This window comes from Centruroides vittatus, unplaced genomic scaffold (genome assembly GCF_030686945.1).
Source record: "Centruroides vittatus isolate TY-2023 unplaced genomic scaffold, ASM3068694v2 contig_577, whole genome shotgun sequence".
Taxonomy (NCBI): Eukaryota; Metazoa; Arthropoda; class Arachnida; order Scorpiones; family Buthidae; genus Centruroides; species Centruroides vittatus.
Genome location: NW_027122345.1, coordinates 1375119 through 1401894, shown reverse-complemented (window position 1 = coordinate 1401894; position 26776 = coordinate 1375119). Strand labels below are relative to the sequence as shown.

Here is a 26776-nt window from a genome sequence, read left to right as displayed (position 1 = left end):
TGATTTACATTTATTATATAAAAAATAAAGCAATAATAAAAAAATCAATTTATTATAGATAAATTATCAAATTATCAAATATAAATTATTATTAAAAAATGGGGGTCACAAAAAAATTATGAAATATTTGGTGGGCCGCGAGTATAAAAAGGTTAAGAACCACTGCCCTAGACCATCACTGACGCGCAATTAACTGATTGCCCCTGGAAGTCGGCTTCTTACAGAAACACAGCTTCCCTGTTATCAAATGTCACGGCACGCCACTGGTATATTCCTAATTGTAGTTTTGTGGTTTTTTTTCAACTTCGTCGTGGTATCAGATAAGTCAACACATTTCCGCTTCCCCTTGGGAACGGAAATGTCGACTTTTATCTATATACATATACAGTATATATATAATATATAGGTGTGTGTGTGTGTGGTGTGTGTGTGTGTGTGTGTGTGTGTGTGTGTGTGTGTGTGTGTGTGTGTGTAAGTCGAGTCTGCATATCTTATGGCCAATATCTAAAATCTAGCCAATTCCTGAAATGGCTGGCCACCTCTAGCTTTGGCCAGGTTATGTGGCCAAAGCCCAAAATACCTGAGAATTTACTACTACTTTGGGCTTTGGCTGGCCAATTCACAATGTGTCCGACAATCAATGGCCAGTTCAAGAACTGCCCAAGAAAGTGTGATTTATGAAAATATCTTTACAATGTTTGGTGTGTAAATACTTTAACAATTGACAAATATAATAGACATATTGAACTTTAATAATATTTTTGTGAATTTGATTATTTCAGGATCAAAATTATTTTTCCATACTTCTGTTCAAGTTGTATTGCTTGTTCAGTTAAAGTACAGAGCACTCTTGGTAATCTGAAATAATTATTATAGAGGGTTATTCAGATTAGTGAAAGTTTGGATTAACAGGATACTACACAAAGGAAAGCAAGGGAAAAGCCAACAGGTATATATTTATAAAACAATTTTTCCACTACTTTGTATGTATAGTTTGTGTTAGTGTTTTTAAAAAATAATCTAAAGTTTGTTTTTTGACTGGAACTTAATCTATTTCTAGAATTTTTTCTGATGGATTAATACTATTCATCTGACAACAGTTATTTTAAAGTATGCTAATTTAATTGAAATTTTATTTCTGATAAATTGATTAACATTTTAAAATTATCAAAATAAATTTATAATTTGTTATTTTCTAAATATGTTTATTGACAGGGAAATTGTTGGAATATGTTGAGATTTTACAAAATTTTGACTGACATACACACACAGTTCAAAAGATAAATGAAATGTGTCTGTCTAAAAAAATTGGTTTTTCCTCTTATTTAGAGGGTTTTAATTTTGTCACTTTCATTTGCTTAATTGGTCCATTTTTTTGTTCCACGTAATACAATCCAAATTCTTTTGCCATATCCTTGAGGCAAGCAATTTCTGAAGATGAAAAACCACTACCAAAAGGAAATTCTTGCTGTTCCTTATCATCTATAAATTTTTTCATACAATCTGCAACTATCGCTTTAAATTCATCATTAACTTCATAATTGAATGTTGGTCTTTCATCATCATCATCATCATCATCTTTTTTGTTACTACTTTTGAAGATGTTTTTACAAAATTTCTTCTCTAAAACTGAATATCTTACTTCTTGGCTACTTAATTTTTTCAATTCTTCATTTATTTCCTCATTAGATGGATTGCATTTTCTTGCTCTCTGAAGATATTTTTTAGATTCGGCATAGTCTCCCAAATTCCGAAGTGCTTTACCACATCGATAATTTCCTTTTGTATTCTTTGGATCAATATTTAAAGCCTTTTTTGCATATATAACAGCATATTTATACTCATGCTGTTTTATACAACATAAACTGATATTAAGATAGAGTTTAAGAAGGCAATCATTTCTTTCATTATCTTCTTCTTCATTTGCAACATTAATATTGTCTATTAGTTTGACTGCTTTTTTATACTTATTCAAAGCACTCTGATAATTGTCTCGACTAAAATAATCATTTGCAGCTTCATGTTCTGATCTGACAACTTTTAATCTTTCACTAAAAGATAATTGTTTTTTCTCTTCAGGTGAAAGTTCTTCATATTCAATAGCTGGAGCACTATTTAAAAAGTGCAAAAGTTCAACTTCATATAAAATTGTTGCACTCGGAGGAATTCTTGGAGGGCATCCCATTTCTCCATATGCATACAATGATTTTATTAAAAACTGTGATGTTTCTCCTTTTTTCATTGTAGCCACTGCAATATCTAATCCTTCAATGACTCTATTGTCACCTAATCTATATGGAAAATAAAATATTAATCAAATAACATTAAACCTGAAGAGAAATAAATACAAAATAAAATATACTATTTATGTAGTAGCTTGAGAAACTACTATATATCCAAATTTATCATCATTAACAGATTTATTATTATTTATAATTTATACAGTAGTGTCTGAAGCTATCTGGAAATTAATTACAAGATTATCATCTGGTAAATAATTTCTACTATCAACACTACAAAAATCTTATTCCAAAAACAATGCCATTTATGTAAGGAGAAATTCAACCAGGTCATCAAATATCTGTATTAAATAACAAAGATATATACATCCAATACTGTTTTTATACAATTTTTTATGTGATCTGAAAAAAATCAGTTTGCTTTTAACACAATTTATTTTGATCTAGCATGTTTCAATAAATTTGTCTTTTTTAAAAACTTCATTTAATTTTAATTCTAAAAAAAAACTATTTATACTTCCCTTTCAAAAAATATTGATCTTAAAAATTTCCTAGAATTTTCATATTTTTTTTAAAAAAAAACTGCCCTATGGGCATTAACAGAGCCTTTTTGTACCCATTATGGATTCAGCCAGGCCTGCAATGGAGTAACCAAATGGTGAGGAACATGGCTGACTGGACTGCGATGGAATGGACTAGAGAACTTACACATTGTCAGATCTCTGGTTAAATCCTATTGACTGACTGCTGACCTTGGTTATACAGGTGGTATCCTTACTTAATGTGGTTTTGCTTAATGTGTAAAATTAATTGCAGCAGTCTCTTTATATATGCAAAAGTTTTAATTAACACGGCTTTACCAACTGTCTTTACTTAACATAATCAAATATGGTATCTAACACAATTTTGTTATACACGGTAGCATTGAGGGATTAATTAACCATGTTAATCAAGGGATACCTATAGAACTGAAAATTATAACAGCTTCCAATCTCAAATTCTTGTACAAAATCGAAGAAAACTAACTGAACATCACTTGCAGAATTGCTTACTAAATGGAATATAGTCACTGGTAAATAAGTTATTAAACAGACTTGTCAGCTATACTTTCATAAATTTTCATGAACATGAAAAGGTTCTATAGAAAAGATCTCAAAGGATAGTGACTGGCTTAGGCCAAAAAGTCCAGGAAATATGGATGAACAGTAGGCTTTATTAATACAACGTGCCTACTCAAATTTTTGTTTCGAATTCCCTGACCCTGACATTTCTTACAGTGTGGAATATCAACATAATAAAACAGCATTTTATTTACTGTGAACATTGATTGAGCATATCTATCCCTCTTTTTGCACAGTTGATATGTTTCAAAGACTGTCACAGGAAAAAAATACAATACATACATCCTGCAGAAAAATGTTTGATAGAATCCACAACTTCAATGTAATGAAAAAATAAGCAACAAATGAGATTTTTATTTTATCATCATTTATCATTATTATTTGTATGTAAATCTAGTAAATACAAGATAGCATAAAATCAACAAACAGTATTCTTTGATATACAAATACAGTAGAGCATCGATTATCCGACTTAATTGGGGACTGGGGTTGGTTGGATAACTGAAAAGTCGGATAACCGAAAAGTATGAAAAAATACATTATTAGTATAGTGTATTAGGCCTGGTTTAAATACTAGCCTCTCTTTCATGGTCGAGCCAGTGCTACCAGCTAAAACATGCAAAAATTTAACAAAAATAATATTAAAGTAGCCAAGACATAACCAAATATTGTAGCGCCACATCACTAGCGGACATTTGAATTTGCCGACTAGAACGCAGTTGGTTAACCAATAAGTCTGTTAATTGGGGGTCGGATAATCGATGTTCTACTGTATATCATCCGCAAATGCTAAGCACTGTAAATGTTTCTTAAAAATCATTCCTCCTGCATCTACATCCATTTCCTCATATACTTTTCTCATTACCACTTCTAATACTAAGTTAAATAAAACTGTAGAAAGTGCATCTCCCTGTTTGAGTCCTTTCTTAATTGCAAATACTCTTGACATATATCCCTGGATCTTAACTCTGCCTTCCGTCTTCTCTAAAGTTAACTTTGTTATATTTATAAGTTTTTGAGGTATTCCCAATTCCTGGGATGATCCCAAACTTTTTCTCTAAAAAAGCTTATGATAGTATTAGAAAAGTCGATAAAAAGTTGGTGTATCTCAATATTATACTCGTAGCATTTCTCCAGAATTAACCTTATTGTGAAAATTTGATCTATAGTTGATCTGTTATTACGAAAACTGCACTGATAATCTCCCACTACATTTTCCATGTATACTGCTAACCTCTTTGCTAATATTTTTGAAAAAATTTTATAAACTACATTCAATAAAGGTAATTCCTCTGTAGTTACCACAATCTAGTTTGTCTCCTTTTTTGTATATTGGGCATATTATTCCTCTATTCCAGTGTTTCGCAACCGGTGTGCTGCAGCACGCTGGTGTTCCGTTACGTGGTGAAAGGTGTGACGTGAACTTTTACATATTCTGTTAATTTTAAGTTTTATTTATATGTTTTTATCACAGTTGTTGTGTTTCTTATGCTTGTATTTCATTCTCTGCCGCAGCATTGATGAAATAAGATGATGTTTGTTTATCCTTTATTACAACTCACGCATTTTTATGTAATCTAAGAAATTATATGCAAAATAAATTTGCTCACAGGTGTTGATGTCTGTTTAATAATAATAAGTTAGTGGCACTATGTAATTCTATTAATAGTATCATATCATACGTTTTTGAGGGGAATAACATTTTGGTGTGCTGTGTTGGGTTATGGGTGTGCTGCAAGTAGAAAAAGGTTGGGGAACACTGCTCTATTCCGACCTTGTGGTATCTGTTCACTTTTCCAGATTTTCTTAACGAGTCTGCCTATCTCTAGTTCCAATTTCACACCACCTGCTTTTATCATTTCCAATACTATTCCATCCTCCCCAAGAGCCTTGTTGTTTTTTAGAGTTGTTATTGCCCATCTCAATTCAATTGGTCTTGGATATTTACATCCCCCATTTTCATATGCTTCTCCTCCTTCCTCAGAATCTACCTCTGAGGCTTCTTCGTCTATTTTTGTTTCCGTTTGACCCTGTATATATTCTACTCTCTCATTTAATAGTACTTCAAAATATTCAGCCCGTCTATCTAGAATTTCACTTTTCTCACCAATTAATTCTCCTCCTTTTCTTTTACAGAAACCAATTTTTGGTTGAAACCCTCTCTCTCTTCTCTAACCTCCATATAGAATTTTCTTATATCATTAGTTTTTCTATTTTCTTCCATTTCTTTTAGCTTTGCATTTAGCTATTCTCTCTTTTTCTTCCTACACAATTTAGACACCACCGTCTCTTTTCTTTGAAGTCCGCAATATTATTTCCAGACTCATTTTGAATCATCTTTAACCTTGCATTTCTTCTTTCTTCTAATGCATCCCTACAATCCATATCAAACCAACTATTTCTCCTCCTTTTTTTACTACTTCCAAGTACTTCTGCTGCAGTTGCGATGACACTTGATCTTAAATCTTCCCACCGTTCTTCAATGTTTCTTGGTCTCTGTCTCCCTTCCTTTGCCTTTATCAGGTTTTGTTTAAGCACCTGTTGATATTTAATTTTAATTTCTTTCTGCTTTAGAGATTTGACTTCATATCTTATAGTGCTTTTTGCCCTTCCACTTCTTGGTTTGATTGATATTTTTTGTCTATAGTTTGCCCTCACCAAGTAGTGATCTGTACTACAATCTGCCCCTCTGTAAGATATTACAGATGCAAGATCAGTAGCATGTCTTCTATCGATAAGTATATGGTCTATTTGGTTTACAGTATTACCATCTGGTGAAATCCATGTACCTAAATGTATTCTTTTATGAGGAAACACTGTTGTTGCAACCACCATATTATGTCCTAAAGCTAGGTCCACTACTCGTTTACCATTGTTATTACTATTTTCATGAATGCTATTTCTTCCGATGACTCCTTGATACTCTTCTTCTCTTCCTACCTTAGCATTCCAATCCCCCAGTATTAGTTTAACATCATGTTTTGGCACTCTCCCTAGAACTTCCTCTAACAACTGACTAAAATTCATCCTTTACCCCTTCCCTCTTCTCCTCTGTCGGTGCATGCACACTAATCAGTGTGATGTTAAAAAATCTTTCCTTTACACATATGGTGGTTATCCTTTCATTAATGCATTGATAATTTAGAATAGAATATTGCAACTCCTTTTTAATCATAAATCCGGTTCTCAATTGGCCATTTACACAGCCACTATGAATTATTAAGTATTTATCTCCCTCTAATATACCACTGTCTTTCCAACATATTTCTTGAATAGTAGCAATTGCTATATTATATCTTTCTAGTTCTCTCTGAAGACCTTGAAATTGGCCAGTCCTAAATAAACTTCTAACATTCCAAGTACTTATTGTTAAGACATTTTTCATCGTCCTTTCCCTCTTATTTTCCCTTTTACCTCTGTTTCTTCTATCCATAAATATTGTTTCGCCGTCTATCTCACTATTCTTTCTGTTCCTTAAGTCATCCATTTTAGAGCCATCCGGTGAATTTCTTGTTTGTGTCGTTACAAGATGTTTTTACAAGGTAGGGGTGTAAACCCGACGCTCAACCCCCATTTCAGAGGGCAAAATTAATATTCTAGATTTGATAATTAGGACAATTAATGTTATTCTACATTGATAAATTCTACCAAATCACTCGATTACTATTTTTCACAATATTTACAAGGAATATAAAATATAATAAAAAAATATCATAGAACTATAATTATATTTTATAAATATATGATTACAGTTCTTATAAACTTGTTGCATAATTATAAAAAAAAAGTGGACATTTTTAACTGGTTTCAATATTTTACTGCAGCATTGCATCTAATAAAAGGTTCTCTCTGTGAATAGAAAATTTTTTTGGGGCTCTGAAGATTGTGAGTATCACATTTATGAAGATAATTTTTGTTTCTTCAATATAATGTTAACATGTAAATACTATCAACCATTTTTAATCAACTGTTTGCATTCTCAAATAAAGTTAACTTTTTTTAAAATCTATTATGAAGAAACTAAAAATTTATAATAATAAATAAAACCTAAAGTAACTTAAAATTAATGTAGATTGATAAAAAAAAAGTTTTAGTGCATAATCTTGATTAGCTTTCAAAAGGAGGCATTCATCTATAAAGTCCCAATTTGATTTGAATATCTCTTATAATAATGAAGTAAGTCAGATGAAAATTATTGTAATCTAATAAAATCTGTAAAAGAAATACTTACACAAATTTTAAAGGAGTGCCTCGAAGTCTAGTTGAATCAAATGGCTCATCATTATATTCTAAGTAAGCATTATAATGGATGGTAACAAATGCCTTATTTGGCAATTCTGTTCCAAACCCTGTCTTTAATACCTAAATAATAACATCATAATTTTAATTTATGAAAAAAATTTAAAATTTTAGACAAAAATATTTTTTGAATACAACAGTAATTGAAATGGCCTAAGCATTTGCATGTTGAATTTTCTATACTACCAAGAATATATACAAAACTATTTTAAAATACCATATTTACTAGAATGTAAGATGCATTTTTTTTCAAGTTTTAGCATTTCTGAAAATATCATATGTCTTAGATTCAATGTATTAGATCATAATCAGCAATCTCTAGTGCCATGTGTCTTATTTCTCTGTCACTAATTCCATTGTATCATTTAAATAATTTTATTAGACCAATATTCATAATACTAAATATCTGAGGTCAACTTAGCTTAATCTCATTAGTCTATTACAGTAGCATCATATATAGTTGGATGAAAATTCCAAAAAAGTTATGCAGCATTCTTAAGAAATGTTGCATTTCTGATGATTTAAATGACACTAAGAATAACTGCACACGAAAAGATGCAAGCAGCAAATCCAGTGCCAATTCAAAACAGCCTAAAAGAGTAGAGAGCTTCTGACTTTGATGCTATGGAAGACAGTGACATACAACTTATTTTTACTGTAAAATTAAAATATATACTCAACAAATTTATGTCAACAGAGTCAGTTCCACTAACACAAACTTGTCTAGAGTTGTCGATTTTTCAAAAAAAATTTTGGTGCATATATAAAAATTAAAGTGCATGTTAGATTCAAGTAAATACAGTAAGTTATAAATATTACTATTACAACAGAATAGAATAGGGATGGTAAACTTTTTAGAGTTTGCATGCCATATAATGAGTATAATTATCTTTAAAATGTTTGTGCTTGTCAAAGGTTTAGGTTTCAAATAACAAATGTACAAATAAAACATACATGCTTTAATTAGAATATTATGTAAAGAAGCTGATTGATTAAAGACATGATAAACCAAAATTGCATGATGTGTTACACGTCAGATGACTTCTCCTGCCATAGGTTTGCCACCTGCGGAATAGAATATACTCGTATATTACATTTCTGGCTCCGTTATATATAACAGAGGGAAAGTATGATAATCAGTCAAAAAGTGAACCCCAAGATTTTTACATTTTTGGACTCAGGGAACCTTGAAATGACAAGAAATGCAAAACATTTGAGGGTTTTTACATTTGTATGCATACTTGTGTGTGCATTTGCATACATGCAGAGCACAATTTTGTTTCCCACATTAAAGCTTAATAATCCATGCTTTTTGATGAAATTTTCTGAAATTTTTCAGGGAGATTTGTATTAGGGGATTGATGCTATTAAATTTAGATTAATAAAGGTAAGGGGTTAGGGAGATATAGGGGATCGTGTGTCATACCTCAAGGTGGTCAGACTTAATGAGGATTTTACTCATTATTTGCATTTACAATTTCTTTTATAAAACTTACCCCTACCCTCAAAATTAATTAAGCTTTTGGCCATTTTATAATTATTAATTAAATGTTTTTTTAATAAAATATAACAGATGGCACTATATGCAGTTTTAAATGCTGTTGCTGGATTTTATATTAATAGAAATGAAATGAGTAAATCATTGCTTGAAAGACAGTGAGTTGCTTTATCAGCATTTCAAGCAATGCTCCACGATCTACATTTGTGAAGTGGCATACAGTCCATGGAAGCTGTAGAAGCTCCGCTTCCCTTGTATTTTCTAAAATATAAATACATTTTGTGCAATTATTTTCATATTGTAGCATACTTTGAATTATTGATATAATAAAATATTAATTTTAAGTAACCATATTATGTATCTTATTACAAATTTCTATACTACAGGTGAAAAACAATAAGATTGCTATTGTATATTCAAATATACAGTAAATTCGTATATACATATTTCCAATGGAAGTGCTGTATTGTCGAATACAGGATAGCTTTTACGCCAAAATTATTTGAATGATGTAAAGCAGCCAGATTAGTCATTTGTGCATGCCTTTACAGAGCACCAACCTCGTGGTTTAGCTGGTGGATGCTACACACCAAAATATGTGTAACGCTTTCAATAATTCTATCCATTAGCCACTCAAATCCACCTAGTCAAATGGCTCCTCATAAGATTTAAAAAGTAAAGAATATTTTATGTTATTTTTATGTATGTTTCTTTACAAAGCTATATTTCATTATAATTTCTTTTAATTATAATTATATTGACAGATTTTCAGACATAAAATCTTTAGAATTTTTATCACTTTTAGATGTTAATTTTAAATATTATGAAAAACAATTTTCTAAAGTGAGTTTCTTTAAGTAAATTTTATGGAGAATTTTTTGATTTATCTAAATTATGTAGTGAATTGCAATATTTATATTTGTGTCCAGACTATGTTGGCAAATCACTCTTAGACATAAAACATATAATTAATTTTTACAGTACCATCTACCAGTGCATCTGTTGAGTGCAGTTTTTCAACCGTAAAGTGAATTCATACATTTGCAAAGAATACTCACTTGTCAGTTCAAGGAAAAATTGTTGTCACTAGTGTTGCTTTCGATAAAAAAACAGCTTTTAAATACTTTGACAGAATCAATGACCAGCGATTTTTATGATAAAGTAATTAACAACTTTTTAGAAAAAAATTGCCGAATAGAGTTAGTTTATAAAAAATAATAAAAGCAAGTTCTTATATCTTTGTTTTGTGTCAATTACAGTAAGACCCCGCTTAACGCTGTTTCAGTATTACGCGGTAGTATTGGAATCACCCGAGATGCACGCAGTGTTGGGATCAAGGTGTAATGTCAAATTTTAAAGCTTATTATCTGCGGCAGACATTCCGACAACTGATTGATAAAACAGATGGAACAGATAAACAATCCATTAGAGATTTTTGGAAAAACTATAATATCATGGATGCTATAGACAACATCAATCTTTCCTGGAATGAGGTGACCGAGAAATGTTTTGAAAGGAGTATGGAAGAATGTATGGCCGGAGTTAAGCAAGGATGTTGACACAAAAAAATCCATTGTTGATGTCAACAAAATTGTCAAGCTAGCTAATGAAACAGGATTGGATAATATAAATGTGCAGGATATTGAAGAATTATTGCAAGTTACAACTGGAGAAAGTTTTTCCAATGACGATCTAAAAAAATTATTAGAACAACAGGTGCATGAAGATGATGAAATTAGCATTTCTGAAGATGAGGAACAAAAGGAACTTTCAACAGATTTTCTAAAAAAAGTTTAGCCAGTATAATGGAAATAATGGATCAGTTTATACAAAATGATTTCAATTTTGATAGAAGTTCAAAAGCAAGACGAAGTGTCATTAATGTGATGTCTTGCCATCGACAACTGCTTGCTGAACAAAACAGGAAAAGGCAAATGACGTTAGATGACTTCTTCACAAAGAAACAAAAAATGTCAAATGAAGAAGAACCTTCCTCATCACAAACATAACTTCTTTACTCGAACTTTTTTTTTATTTTCATGAATGTTTTATGAATAAATTTTGATATTAGCAATAAATAAGTCTATAATTAATGTAATAAAAAAGTATTTAACAATAAATGTTACAAAATAAAACAAAAAAAAAAACTGATAAATTTTCCTATTCTCTGTTCTGTTTCACGTATCCCCCTTATTTACATGTTAAGATGACCTCGTTTAACGCTGTTTCGTTTAGCTCTCTGTCATCTAGGAATGCATCCCCCGCGTTAAATGGGGTCTTACTGTATCTATTTTAGAATTAAAATAAATTGTTTATTTTCGTCATTTCCAGTATTTGTTTAAAACTTTTATGGAAACACAGCTTCCCTATCATCAAATGCCACAGCATGCCACTGCATTTGTGATTATGAAACATAATCGCAGATGCAGTGGCGTGCCGCAAAATTGACTTGAAATTTTGAATTACACCTTGACCCAAAGGTTGAGTGAAGTGATATTTGGTGGTAGAAATATAATCTCCATACAGTAGAACATCGATTATCCAAAACAATTTGGAACTGGGATTGTTTGGATAACTGATCCTTTACGAAAAAATATATTGAACACAAAACTATACTGTATATATTTTGTATCACATGTCTCACAAATACTACCTTACATAAAATAATACATTAAGGTAGGCCTACAGTTTAGGTTGGTAGGGAGGAGGAGAGTGCTGCAGTGCCACAGCACTAGTGGAAATTTGAATTTGTTGACTGAAACGCTTTTGGTTAACTGATGTTTCGGTTAATCGGTATTCAGATAATTGCTGCTCTACTGTATTTATGTCTGGAAGTGATGCAGTATTATCAAGAAACAAAAGCACTTTCTTGTTTTGGTGCATTTTCCTGTTCAGTTATTCCAGCCACTCTGTCATAATTTCTATCATCATCTAGGTCTTTGTTTAATTTCCATTCAATTTCAAATTTTGTAATATCTATATTCTTGAAAAAACTTGGTTTGGTAGCCTTTCCAATTAGCAGGGATTGTGCATAACAGAACTATTATAGCTTAATCATTCTTTTGCTATCAAACTATATTTCATTCTTGAAGCACAAACTTTTGTCCAGGAGAGCACAAAACAACAATTCTGTCTTTGACAGAACTGTTGTTCAAAATATTTTCTGATAAATAACCAGTGATAACAGAAGCAACCTTAGCTTCTCAATGTGCTACTGTATTATGATCAAAGCCAAGACAACTCTCACAAACAACTTTAATTTGATAGTATGTTGCTTTCTTTAATTCTTCTAAAGAAGGCAGAAGTGATGCATAACCTGATGAAACAAATTTATGATGATATGCATTTCAAAATGTCTTTAGCACTACTATCGTCCATTTCTATAAATTACACATTAAGACTATAACCTTCTACATATTATTATAACTATCTGTTTATATTTAATATATTTTTTTATTTTTTACTAACTTTAACATAGTTACATATAATCCCTTTTGATGAAATTTTTCATAGGAAGAAGTTTAATATCTTACTTTTTATCTTGTTTGTGTTTTAAATTCACAGTTCAGATAATTCCTAATTATTGTATATCCAAACTGAGTGGAAATTTTTTAGGTTTTAAAGAATTTTTAAACTCTTCATTGTTGAACTTTCTATAAGATTTTTTTTTAATCTTTTAGGAAGATTTTTAAAATGTTTTTATTAATTTTATTTATGCTAGGTAATCAAATAGTTCAATAAATGTTAACCAGCTTGTAATTTAACTGTAACGATGGTTGGACTTCATGCTGATCATTGGATAAGTAAGAGACCAGAAAATTAACATACAGGCATTAAATTATGTACAAATATCGCTATAAATGCTAGCGCTTTTGACAAAACTATTTCTGTCTTCGTCAGGCAGACGATAATGGTTAAAATCCTTTTTCAAACAAAAATTTTTGAATTAAACTAACGGCATTAGAGCTTTTGGAACAAGACCAACAATGGAACTGAACGTAAAGAAATTTACACATACGCGCGTGGCGACAAAGTGCATGCGCTATAAAACGATAAGACATAGAGCTAGAGGCAATGCCTTAATCTGTTATATAAGTTGACCCACATAGCAGGCAAATCCAGCATGGGAGTGTTGCATGGATTTAGTGCAGCAGTAAGGAAGGCCTTTCAAATAAACACGATGCTCCTGTTTTCACAATGCCTGAGCATCACCACCTGGTCCCACAGTGGGGTGTATTGGTGCTGCAACACCATTCTTGCTAGCTCGGTATCACAGTTGCCTGCTCTGATGGAATGCTGGTGTTCGGAAATGCGACAAGCCAACATTCTAGTTGTCGCTCTAACGTAGTGGGTTTGAATACCAGATGTTGTATTTTCCATTGAGATAGAGTAAACCCTAGACCTCTCTAGTACAAAAGCAGCATCCCTGTCATTGCACAATAGCCTCCTAAGATTTGGCCACGGAGAGACTGGTAGAAAAAGCACGTGTTGCCTAAAAATACGGCAAACACGGATGGTGACTCAGCCACAGAATGGTAATGCGGGAAGGACTACCGTGCATTCCTTTGGAACATGTAAAGCCATGGTGGGAAAAAGTGATCTTTTGACCTTGTTTAAGATGTACTTATACTTGGAATTAGTATACCCTGCCGCATTTACTGCTGAACAAATGGCATTAAGTTCAATGTTGATAGCGGCTTGATTGGAAGACAACAGAAAGGCCCTTCTAATTAAAGGGGCGATAGCTGCATAGATGTAATGCTGCAGCTGGTATGCTGTAGCAGGGATTAAAGGGGGTATGCAGCTGAATTAATGGAACACAGAGTACGATATAGCTCCCTGGGATTTGGAAATGTTTAGATCTAAAAATGCAATTACTCCTTCATTTTCTTTTTCCCAGGTAAAGCTGATGGTAGAATAAATCTTCATGAGTAAACTTTTGAGGATGAGGAATCCTCCTCAGTGTCCTGCCAAGCAACGAGAATATCGTCCATGTATCTGAGGTATAACAATGGGTAAGCTATTGTGAGGGGGAAATTGAAGATCCTTTGCTCAACATGCCTCATGAGCAATTCTGCCAATACAGCAGAAAGCGGTGAGCCCATGGGGACTCCTTGTTTCTGTAGGTATATTTTCCCATTAAACCGAAAATAATTGTTTTCAGTAATAAAAAGCAAAGCATCGTGTATCTCTAAGACCTGCTGCACTGTAAAGCATTCCTTGACGAGAAGAGTATTAGCAAGCATAACAGCCTCAAACTGAGGAACTGAGGAGTAGAGAGCAACAACATCCAACTTGTAGAAACTATACTCATTACAGGATAAGTTGCCCAAGACTGAAGATATTGATGCTTTAGCCTCAATGGAGGAAGATGTAACCCAGGGGGAAGGAGACAGGAGCCCACTTAGTAGCTTGGCGAGCAGCTTTTTGAGGTGGTAGGTTGGGTCCTTTTATTAACCAGTGGCCTCAATGGCCAGCCCTCCTTATCTGTTTAACCTCAAAAAAGAGCCTGGGGCATGCTACATTAGACGGAGGATCCACGCACCCAGGAAGAGTAGAAAGGAAGAAGAATACTAGGAAGAGATTATTTTCTTAGTCTTCCTTAGTAGGTAGACGGTAGGAGTTGGGTCAGATTGTAAGACTGCCACATGGGAATGGCTGAGGAAGTCCGTGGCTGTGGATAGAAAGTCCTCTTCTTTACACAGACAAACTTCTTTTCCTTGTCTAAGATCAGACGCCGTAAATTGGTTGTCTCGAAGTACCACCTTATGAGGTGGCTGTTCACAAAGATACTGTTGTCACTTGTGGAATGCTTTTGAGAAGTCAGCATTGAAATGATTGAAAGCTCCATACTTGGGAATTTGGTGACAGCTTGACAGTTCTTGAGCGCTGCTAGGATCACCGGGACTGCATCTGAGGCACCGGTATCACCAGCTTGTAATTAAAATTAATTTAAATTTGATTATCTTTTGTGCAAAATAACACTAAAACAATTTCTATAGTGATGTTGCAAAAAGAAAAAAGTTGCAATTAATTAAAAAAATTGTAATTAAAGGTTCAAAAACATGTAGGCAAAATTAAATAATCATAAAAAGAAAAAACAAAATTAATACTAAATAAATTAAACCTAAAAATAATAATTAAAACCCTGGCCTTTATACCAAAACCAAAATTAATTAATTAAAATTAAAATCAAATCAATTGAAAATTATAAACAATTTTCAAAAACATTGTTTTAAGTTGTTTTGAAATTTTCAAGTTGTAAAACAAATTAATTTTTAAATTTACTTTGTGTGTGGCAGTAACAGAACATTTTGCTTTCAATATACATACAGATTTTATATTTGTTTTATTTTTATTTATCTTTTGGCAATTTTAAATCACATTTTTATTTTTGTTGTTAAGACAATTTTGAACTATTTTAATTATAGTACTACTGTGTATAATTTTACTACTTTAGAGGCTTGAAATAATTTAAAACATAAATGCTTACATTTATTTGTAGTAAATATTGTTAGAAATGACAAGTGCAGCTTTATTAAGGTTAGTCAGTAGATGTTTAATTATAAACATTATGACTATTTTAAACATTTAATTTGTTTAAAATTGTAATATCTACTCAGTTTAGATATTAAACTTCTTTTTATGAGAAATGTCATCTAAAGGGATATGTGTAACTATATTAAGGCAAGTAAAAAAATATTAAATGTAAACAGATGGTTATAATACTATGTAGAAATAGTCTTAACATGTATTTTATAAAAATGGATGACTGAAGAAGAGTGCTAAGGACACTCAAAATGCATATCATCATTGGAAAAATTAAATAAAATCATTGCATCATGTGCTGATTGTCTTCTTTAGAAGACTAAATTAAAGAGAGATTACTAACAGCATGGTTCTCTAAATTTCAAATTATGTTGCTTTAAAAATTTTTCAAGCCACCCATTTGCAGCTTTGAAGTCCACCACACCTAATTAGATGCAAACTGTAAAGTTTTGGCTTGTACGATTGATCTTGATATAGAAATGTGCCAATTCCTGACTCTACAGAATCATTCTATTATTTCTTTTTTCAAAGAGTGCTATTCCCACTTTGTAACTATCAAATTTGATAGTTACAAAGATTTATATTTTAAAGTTAAGCATAAATAAAACAACATTCTTTGACTAAATACAAAACCAAAACCATTTTAAATATTTACAATTTCTGAATTAATCTTAAAATATAGTTTATAAAAATACAAGATTTCTTAATAACAACAACAGTAATTTGAAAACTAACCAAATAAAATTCTTTAAAGTTTAATAGTTTTTTTGGCTTGATAAAAAAAAATATATATATATATATACAGTGCAAAAAATATATATGCATATAACCAAATAAATATTAATCAAAATATTGCTTACTTTTTTAAAAATCTGATTTTCTACAAGCGGTGTCATTCTTTTCATCATGTTTTCAAAAGGAGTTTTATCATCAAAATCATTATTATTTTCATCATCATCTTCATTTGGAAAATATAAACATTCTTGATTTAAAGCTTTCAGAAGTTCTTCATTATTGAAATAATTCAAATTATTTTTCTCAGGATCATCATCATCATCATCATCATCATCTTTAATACAGAATTCTGTTCCTGAAGTTAATTTCCTATGAGGAAAAATATATATATATATATATATATATAAATCTTTTTAATAAACAAATACTTTCACATACAATATACTCATAGAAATAGCATATTCAGAGAGTTTAAACTGAGAATTTAAACCAAAGTAAAAAAATTACACACTATATATATATAGGAATCAACATTGCCAATTTTCAGGGGTTGATTTCTCCTCCTCCAAAACACCTAAAATAATTACAATGTGGATTAGTCTCTGTAAACCTTGTAGTTTGGTAGACTTATCAGCAAACTATTAATACTACTAATAGTTTGCTGACCAGTCTGCTATGAGATAAGTCTACCAATCTACAAGGTTTACAGAGACTAATCGACATTGTGATGGCATACAGCAAGCCGACTATATATTACCTAAAATAATTTTGAACATCTCATTCAAAAGATGATTGTTTTTTTAGATATGGTGCAATTTTTTTTTCTATAAAAGGATTGTAAAATGTAAGCAATCGAACAGTGTAAAAATCACCGAATATGTTGTATTTTCTTCTTTTTCTTCATCCAGAACTGCAGAGGCTACAGAAAAAAAGGTCTACAAAGCTCAAATTTTAAACAAGCCTTTCTCATTATCAGTGGGTGCTCATGAAACTTCTGGGTCAATACATCAAAAAGTTCATGGGGTTCCCCATTGGACTATTTTACTTTTATCACTTAATTTCATTCTTATAATGATAAAATTACATTGAAATAAATGATTTTCATTCAAAATGTTATACAAAATAACAAAAAGCCAAATTTATGCAAATTAAAAACTTTTACTAACATTATATTGAAAGCATTCGATTGATAGCAGTCACCAATCTCCAATCGAATTGTATGTCATTGTCTTAAGTCTTGATGTAGTAACACAATCCAATCATTAACCAAAAAACAATTGATATCCAAACAAAAATATCTGAGATTAAAATTAAAAAAAAAATAAAAAATCACACCAAGTAAAAAATATGACAATTTAGGTTACGGTCAAATTTCTTTTTCTTAGGAGCTTTTCTTTGGTAAAGATAAGCTTGGCACTTAAAGCAAAATGTAGGAAGCAATAACACAGGTAAAAACTTTGTGGGTACTGCTTCAAAGCACCAAGCTTATCTTTACCAAAGAAAATGCCTAAGAAAAGAAATTTGACTGTAATCTAAATTGTCATATTTTTTACTTGGTGCAATTTTTTTACATCTTGAATGTTTTTGTTTGGATATATTGATGTCCAGATTTAAAATCAGAAAATTATTTTGAAAAAAATAAATATACTTAACAGTGGCAGTTTGTGGCATCTAATATGGAAACACTGTTGCAGGAGGATGCTAGGCATGCAGCACTAATAGCATCATTTTGATTTTGCATAGTTATGATCAGCATTGGTTTTGGGTGTACTACAGATTACCACCTATGGAATTTCAGGACTTTGATTATATATTGGAACTCAGGGGACCGAGACGAGTTCAACGGTACCCTATTTTTGGACCGGAGACGAAAAATAAAAAAGTTATCATACTTTTTTAATGCTCTCATGAAGACGGCACCCTAGTTGGTAGTACTGCCATCCTGCAGTAAAGCCTGCAAACCATGATGTCGGACTACGATCATCTCCAGTAGGGTTAAACACACGATATGAGAGTGGAGAGAGCGACGCGACTTCTGATCATCGTGCGATTGCCATTTCGGTTAATGTTACTTATGACAGTGAACATGGCGGCCATTCCCACTGTTCGTGCTCCCGACTGACCTCCCGGAGGGGAGCCGCCAGCAGGCCGCCATGTGCTAAACGTCACTAGTTATTGATTCCTGATAGTTCTCGAACAAAGTAAAAAAAAAGGGGGGAAACGTCTACTAAAGGCAATTTTAACGGCAAGCGACGAGACTCCCAATCGTGATAGCGAGGCCGACTTAGCAGAGAGAGCGACGAGACTCACTATCATCACACAATCGCTGGAAAAAAGTATGATAACTTTTTTATTTTTTGTCCCCGGTCCAAAAGTAGGGTATCATTGAACTCGTCTCGGTCTCCTGAGTTCAGATATATACCCAAAGACCCGAAATTCCATAGGTGGTAATCTATAGTATCCCCTTGGTTTTGATTCATTTTAAGTTAAAATTAATATTTTTGTCAACACCTGTGCCAATCAAAACATTACACAAAATCAAAATAATTCTCTTAGCGTTCCAAATTGTGCAACCTCCCGTGAGAGCACCCCCCAATGCTACCATCCACAACTGATATTTGATAAAATTTATTGAATTTTTTTTATTTATATACATATAAACATATAAGACTAAGGAACATTATTATTAAATATAATAAACCATGCCAATTACAAAGTTGACAGTTCCATAAACAACAAATGCCATTCCTCAACAAAAACAGAAATTTAAACTCACAAAAAGACTTTGTAAAAGGGACAGAAGAACTGAAATTATTTTCTCTACTGTTTCTATCTCCTAATCATTTTAAATAATCATTTTATTCACACACACAAAAGTTTATTTGTAATAAACACATTCAATAACCTTATATAAATCAGCACACGTGACCAGAGGGTCAGTACTTCCTTGGTACCTTGTCAGGACTGACACCACAGTGTCCTGGGTGACACGGAAGCCGAGACGGCATGTTTATTCAGTCACGCGAGCGGCCGTGTACACAGGTGATCGGATTCAGGATGGAGATGAGATGAGAGACAGCAAACCGGAAGTGAATCACTTGGATACCAGGTTAACAACCAATAACGATTTAATTTCAACAGAAAGGAGTACATGATACAATACAATAGATAGATATATATAGATTTAGCCTATCAATCTAGCAGTCGCAGAGAGAGAGAGAGAGAGAGTTTACATGAGATACGTGTGGGGATAAATACTTTGTCAAGGATCTTGCCACAATGTAAGCCAAATGGGTCAAACGGGAGAAAGTTCTTGAGGGCAGTTCTTCAGGTGCACAACAGGTACTCCGTAAGGATGAACTCGATGATGTGAAGGAATGATAAATCCATAGGTATCAGACGATTGAAGGACTCGATCGAGGAATTAGTGATGACTTTCAATAATATATAAAAGGCCTAAATCTGTTTATGTGTATGTAAGTGAATTTTCTATAACTCCTACTATTTTTGTCCACTCTAGATGAAATTTTATTTTGTTGTACTTTACGTTACAATGATAGTAAAACTACTTAATCTGCAGAAATATTAGCAACTCTTCTTGAAATCTCTACTCCTCTCAATTCTTCAATCTCTATTTTCTGATAAAAAGTATTTAGCCTTGCTTTGTGGGAATTTCTAGTTTTTGACGAGACTATGTCTTGTCTCTAAAGTCGTGCTGCTGTCAACGGCTGCACACCTTAGAGGTATGAAGGAGTACATGCTAGGAGTTGCAATTTGGCACAGAGTATTTGGTGCCCAAATCATGCGCACACAAAAATAAACCAGACTTGTAGGTAGTCAGGGGACCGAGAACCAGGTCAAAAGAAAATACAAAATGCTGATACTGTTTCTACAAACAGTTGCAAGTGCGAGATTTGCACAAGTGTTGCTCATGCTCTCAAAGACATAGTCTCGTCCCAAAAATGGCTTTGCCGTTTTACTTATCATCATTAATCATATTTTTTAAAAATTTTTTAATTTCAAATATGCTCTCCACCTCAAATTAGTGGTGTCTTGTTCCTTTACATCTTACTTTTTCCATTAGCAATAGAAGTGTGCCAGTCATCTATCTAACTCCTTTCAAGAGAAAATTTTTGAATTGAAATAATGTGACTTCCAGTTTATACCAGAAGTTCATATATAGTTAATTGGGGCCTCCTGTCCCTAATCTTTCCATATCTGGTTTTGGCTTTCATCTATCTAACTCTGTTATCGAGATTAAGGAAAGACAAATAGACGAACGAGTAGGAATTTATAGATCTACAATTTTTTCAAATTGCAGCCCAATTAGAACTTTGATTCAACGTTGCATGATATACAATTTCAAACTATGTTTCACAATGCCATTGGTTGAAATTAAATTACATAAAACAACTTCAATAACCATTACATTACTAGTTATTAACAAAATCAATAAGATGAAATCATCCTATAAATTCAACTACTCAAAACTAGATATACATTAATAAACATTGTTTATAAGTCATCTGATAATATTAATTAAAGTTGTTTAGATTCACTGTAGTAGTTTAGGTATCTTGTAGTATTCTCCAGGCCTTGGATACATTACCTTCTTCTTTATAGTTCACTGAATTTCCTTTTATGTTTTGATTTAAAAATCTTTAAAGCTTTAATTAATATACTTTAGATTGAGTTTCTCCTTTAAAAAGGTCTAATAATTCCTGCTTCATCCCATTTTACAGATAGCATACCATAAAATAGTTCCTTGATTCTATTCATTAATGATCTTGCCATGGCCTCAACATAATGGACTATAATGCACATATATGCAATTGCATGCTACTGCATGAGCTATTGATACCAACATTTATTATTTTCCTATAATAAATACAAAATGTTTAGGAATGGCACATAATTTAAATCCTGAAAAAATACCAGGAGTGTATAGGATACCACTTAAAGATGATAGACAAACTCACTAGGTATGCTATGGAGGATCTGTAAAGTGGAATGAAGCAACAATTATCAGATCTTTAAGGGAGAAACTCAAAAGCTTTAGAGATTTATAAATCAAAACATAAAGGAAATTCAATGAACTATATGGAAGACAGCAACGTATCAAAGACCTGGAGAACACTGTACAAGATTCCTAAACAACTACAGTGAACTTGGATGACTAATATTATACAATATGATGATTTTATCTTATTGATTTTGTTAATAGTAAATAGTAATATAATGATTATTGAAATCATTTTATATAATTTAATTTTGACAAATGGCAATGTAAAATGGAATTTGTAATTGATTTGATGTTGCATGGAATTCAATGTTCTAATTATATTTGAAAGATTGTTTCATAAGTAATGGCCTGATGACAGCCTTTGAAAGCATCTGAAAATGTTAGCTGAAGTTTAATTAAAGTATTTGTGGAATAATAATAAATTAAACATCCACAACCATACTACAAATACATTCCACAGACAATATTGGAAAACAATACACAAAATGTACTACAACAGCCATAATCACATAAAATGATTTACCACAACAGACCAGACATCACACTCATTGACAAACACAATAAAATCACATACATTATAGAAAAATCCATTCCAAACACTCAATATGTACAAAACACATGCACTAAAAAAATTAGCAAGTACGCGGAACTAAGGCATCTGTAGAGGATGGATAGGGTTCTTATTGTACCTGTTGTCCTCTCCTCTACAAGTGTCATACCACACACATTACACAAAAGCCTGGGAACATTACAATTGAATAAAAACACATACATCACACTACAGAAGACCACTATATTGAATACATATATTGTTAAGAAATTCCTGAATACAGACACACTGACAACACACTTAGTAAATTTTTGGTCTTGCTTTGGTTACTATGCCTTGACTCTGGTCCAGCTTAGTACACAGCCACCGGTGTCAACAGAGTATAACTCACAAAACCCAACATAATAATATTATGCTGTAAGAAATTTAATGAATCTTGAAAAAATTTTATACATTAAACAATGTTAAGAAACTTACATCATCATCATGCAATGAATAAAAATAAAATTCATGCCTTAACAAAAATTCCTTTAGATATTATAAAGGTACACAAGAAATAAATATACAGGGTCTGTATAGGTTATTCAATCTGTGATTCCCTGACTTATTAACGTCTCTGTATTTCCCCTTTCCATTATGTAATATTCGGCCAACTCTATTTAAGCCCATTTTGTACTCAATTATATAAATTTTTTTTTATTAAAAAACACTTTATTCACTTCCAAAAACGAAAAACTTTGTGTAAAATCGATTATGTAATTAGCTACGTCATTTCTACATAATATACAAAAGATTTAATTAAATTCATTCGTAAATTTTATTTAAATAAAAAAAGATTCATGTCGCATTGTAAAATCGAATTTTCTTAAAGTGAGGAGGCAGGAAATTCAAAATAATTTAAACAGAAGCAGACCCAGACATTTCTTCCTATCCCTCTCCAAAATTTATAGTGGGAGTGGTGGAGTTTCAGCAGGAAAGTGGGTCATGCAAAACAATTAAATCCCAAACAGATTTCTTTCATAAAAATTCTCTCTTCCTTGGCAACTCTGTATGATGTCCAATAAATCAACAATGTACAGTATAATTGGTAAAACCAAAACTGAAAATGTCACTTGAGTGTGGAAACTTCTCTTAAAAACACATATGATAGATTTCAAATTAAACTATATTTTTGGGTTCACCAGACCAGACAATGACTTCCAAATTTCATTGCAAGTATATTTTGAATTATCTGAACTAAAATATATGCAGAATCCTATTCTTTTGGCCGGGGACTAGAGTTGACTTTGAATAATGCAATACTTTGAATCATCCAACATCAAAATAACAAGGTTTTACTGTAACTTCATAAACAGACTTGAAAATCTCCCTTTGTTACAGTCAGTTGATTTCTTTCTGAAGTTAGACTTAAATTATAAACAATTGTTTGCAGCAAATTATAAAAATGTTATGAAAATTAGCATTTTTGTTCTTGGGGCTGAAACAATGATCAAAAATATCTTTTAAGAACAAATGCACTGAGTTCAATTTGGAGAATTTTTAAAGCAGAGAAAGTCTTCAACTCTAATCTATAGAAACTGTTGAAAATTGGGTTAATGTTACCTATGGTTTCAAGATGGTGGCTTGTCTCTGATTCCAGCAAATGGAAGAAGGTTTTTAATTAAGTGTTGTTTTTATAAATTACCATAATTATTACCAACAAAATAATTAGAATAGGTTAGGTTAGGTTTGAGCGTGCGTCTCCACTGTTTCCTTTCTTCTATTTGCTGGAATCAGAGACGGGCCGCCATCTTGGAACCATAGGTAACATTAACTGAAAAGAGCTATGAGTCAGATGATATAGTGTTTTTTTTTTTTTTTTTTTTTGCTCTGTAAATCATTAAGGACAATAATGATCCAGAAAAGTTTTCAAATTTGGTTGTGTTGAACCACAGCCTACAATAAGAGCAGCCTAGCCATTTGCTCTGAACACATGTGTCGATTCCTGAGGCGGTTTGCACATAGTCCTCACTAGGAGTGCTGATGACCAGACTATTCGATCAAGTGATCAATGCTAATTCTGTTGCAAAGACGTGCTTATGATAGATTTAAAAAATTAAATTAAAATTCCGAAAATACTTTATATCAAGATACTGGTGAATTTTTAAAAGGTTTGATTTAAAATGGTTCATTGCTCTGTGCCATTTTGTACATTAAACAAATCGAAAAAAAAGATGGAACAACTTTTCACGAATATCCCGTGGAAGAGAATTTACGTTTAAAATGGATAAAAGCTGTCAGCAGAAAAGGTAAGATATATTTAATACTCCATAATTAACCCTATGTGAGTCAAATTGGTCTCACATATTCGGCACGATCTTTAGTTAACATTTTTTAAGATTAAATATTTTTTTTAAAATCTGAAAAAATTAATATTTCTCTAACTTCATAACTCGATCAACATGCTGTTAAAACTTTTTGCACAGCAACGCTTCCTTTTATTGAATTTCTTGGATATTTCAATAATGGTAGAAAGACACTGCTAAAAACCACATGGGTGTATTTGAAAAGTGCTTAATTTCAGCTTTTTAAATACAAATAAAATTAAATACATATACTACCCTCTTAATGAGGACAAGTACGGTTTTTGCACGACCCCTAACTGCAATGAGATTAGGCTAGATTGCAGTTGCATTTTAAACTTTTGTACAATTTATCTATTTATGCATACAAATTATTTATAGGTAGCTTATACAGTAAATCTATTTGTAGGCACAAAAAACCTTTCCCACACTATTTCTAGCAGACAAATTAATGAGCACTAACGTTTTCAGCCGTTTTAAAAGGCCTTCTTCAGGTGCATGTGGGAAAGGTTTTTTGTGCCTACGATTTTAAATTAGTTCTAGCTTGTGTGCAGAGATTAGTAAATCTATTAGTTATACTATCTATGTTTAAAATTTACAGATGAAAACAGTTCAAAACTTTGGAAGCCAAGTGACTGGTCAGTTGTCTGCAGTACACACTTTCTGGAATCAGATTATAAACCAAGATTAAAAAAGAGAACTGTGAACAATACATATATTCGGGAGAATCGTAGACCCAAAACTTCAAATAATAAACCCTTATCACGAAAAATAATAAAAGTGTCACCTCTATAAACATGGGGTGGCCACAACTGGTACGGGCATGGTGAAAACTGGTGATTTTTGTAATATTTTTAAAAAATTTAAATTTTGTTTATAAAATGTTAAAATTAATAAAAATTAATGTAATAAAGTAAAAGAGAACATGTTTTTGCATTATTTTTACTGTTTCATTGCTTTAAAAAAATGTAAGAATATAAAAATATTTTTTAAAGTTGAAAATTGTCTTAATGTGGCCAGAATAGGTACAGTAAATCTACCTATTAATTATTATTGCATTAAACTGTCTAGATCACGGATGGGCAACCTTTTTCTACGTAAGGGCTGCATTTCAAAACTTTTGAACTGACGCAGGCCGCACACAAGAGAAAAGAGGGGAACTGTCGGTAAATCACAATTCTTTATTCATATATAAATATAAATTAACATAGGTATACTTAATATAGCTTCTGGCACCAATTTAAACGTAATATATCGGAAATATTTGGTTAACAATCAGTCACTGCTAGTTTTAAATTAGTTTCGATGTATCTGCTAGCCGGTTTCTTGTTTTAATTTTTACTAAATTTATTGCGAAAAAACTTTTCACAAATATAAGTTGTAAAAAATAACGTTTGAATTTTTGTCGAATATCTCATTAAGCTGGGAAATTGATACATTTATTCATACTTTATGCCACACGGGCCGCAAAAAATATTACTGCGGGCCGCGGGTTGCCCATCCCTGGTCTAGATAATTATTGATAACATGTCTATTGTTTTAGATTGCTCTGCAGAAATCCGGGAAAAATCTTAATTAAAAAAAATCAATAATTTGCTATATCTATTTGAATTACTGTTCTATTTTACGAACATATGACAGCATGTAGCTAGGTTGACTTAATCAGTGTGTGTTATGTCAGTTGTGTGGCTCCATCTAGCGGGAGAAAATATTTTCGCTTGGACACAACTCCTCTCCTCAATGGGATTTCCCCCATTTGACTAGGCTGTTCTTATTGTAAGCTGCGGTTGAACATTGAGAGCCACATGATCAAGATACAGTGGCCGCCATCACCAGAGATCCGGAAGATTGTCTGGCGACACTTCCTAACTGGAGTTGGCTGGCAACGTTGTAGAAAAAGTGAACGGATTGCCCGGGGAGTTGCCTGAGAGTATAGGCGTTCGATACGGTGGCTCTGTGTAATAAACTTTTTGTTACAGTTCGTGTGGTGGCGAATTTGATTTTAATTAAAGTAAATCCTACCGATTTAACTGGAATCTCGCGAACGTGTTGGCATTTGACTGCCTAGCGTCAGGCAGTATCTAAAGATCGGTAGGATAGAATGCCGAAATACTATATTCCACATCAATGAAAGAAAGCATACTAAACTTCTAGAAACAAAAAGACCACCCAATAAGGTTTCGTAATTCTCAAATAGGACCAGACTTAAAAAATTTATAAAACAATGAAACAAAACATTTACCTGACATCTAATCCCGCTTTTAATGGAGTAATTGGTTCTTCAAACTCATTTTCCGTCAAATATGAATCAGAAAAGGAACTGTCAATCGACTCGACAGAATTTAATTTATCCATATCTATACTATATTGACTATAAAACTTCTAGGTAAGAGGAAATACAAACCAAGTTCCTAGATTA

At 32.1% G+C, this 26776-nt stretch overlaps 1 protein-coding gene across 1 annotated transcript; it reads right to left on the bottom strand.

Annotated features, from left to right (window-relative positions):
- Positions 1 to 1184: 1184 nt before the first annotated feature.
- On the bottom strand, positions 1185 to 26776 carry LOC136979087 (inactive peptidyl-prolyl cis-trans isomerase FKBP6-like). The gene is made up of 4 exons (XM_067274999.1): positions 26600 to 26776; positions 16568 to 16811; positions 7593 to 7723; positions 1185 to 2291 (listed from the first exon to the last, which is right to left on the bottom strand). Exons 1-4 carry the CDS (start codon positions 26710 to 26712, stop codon positions 1322 to 1324), a joined length of 1458 nt encoding a protein of 485 aa, XP_067131100.1. The 5' UTR covers positions 26713 to 26776; the 3' UTR covers positions 1185 to 1321.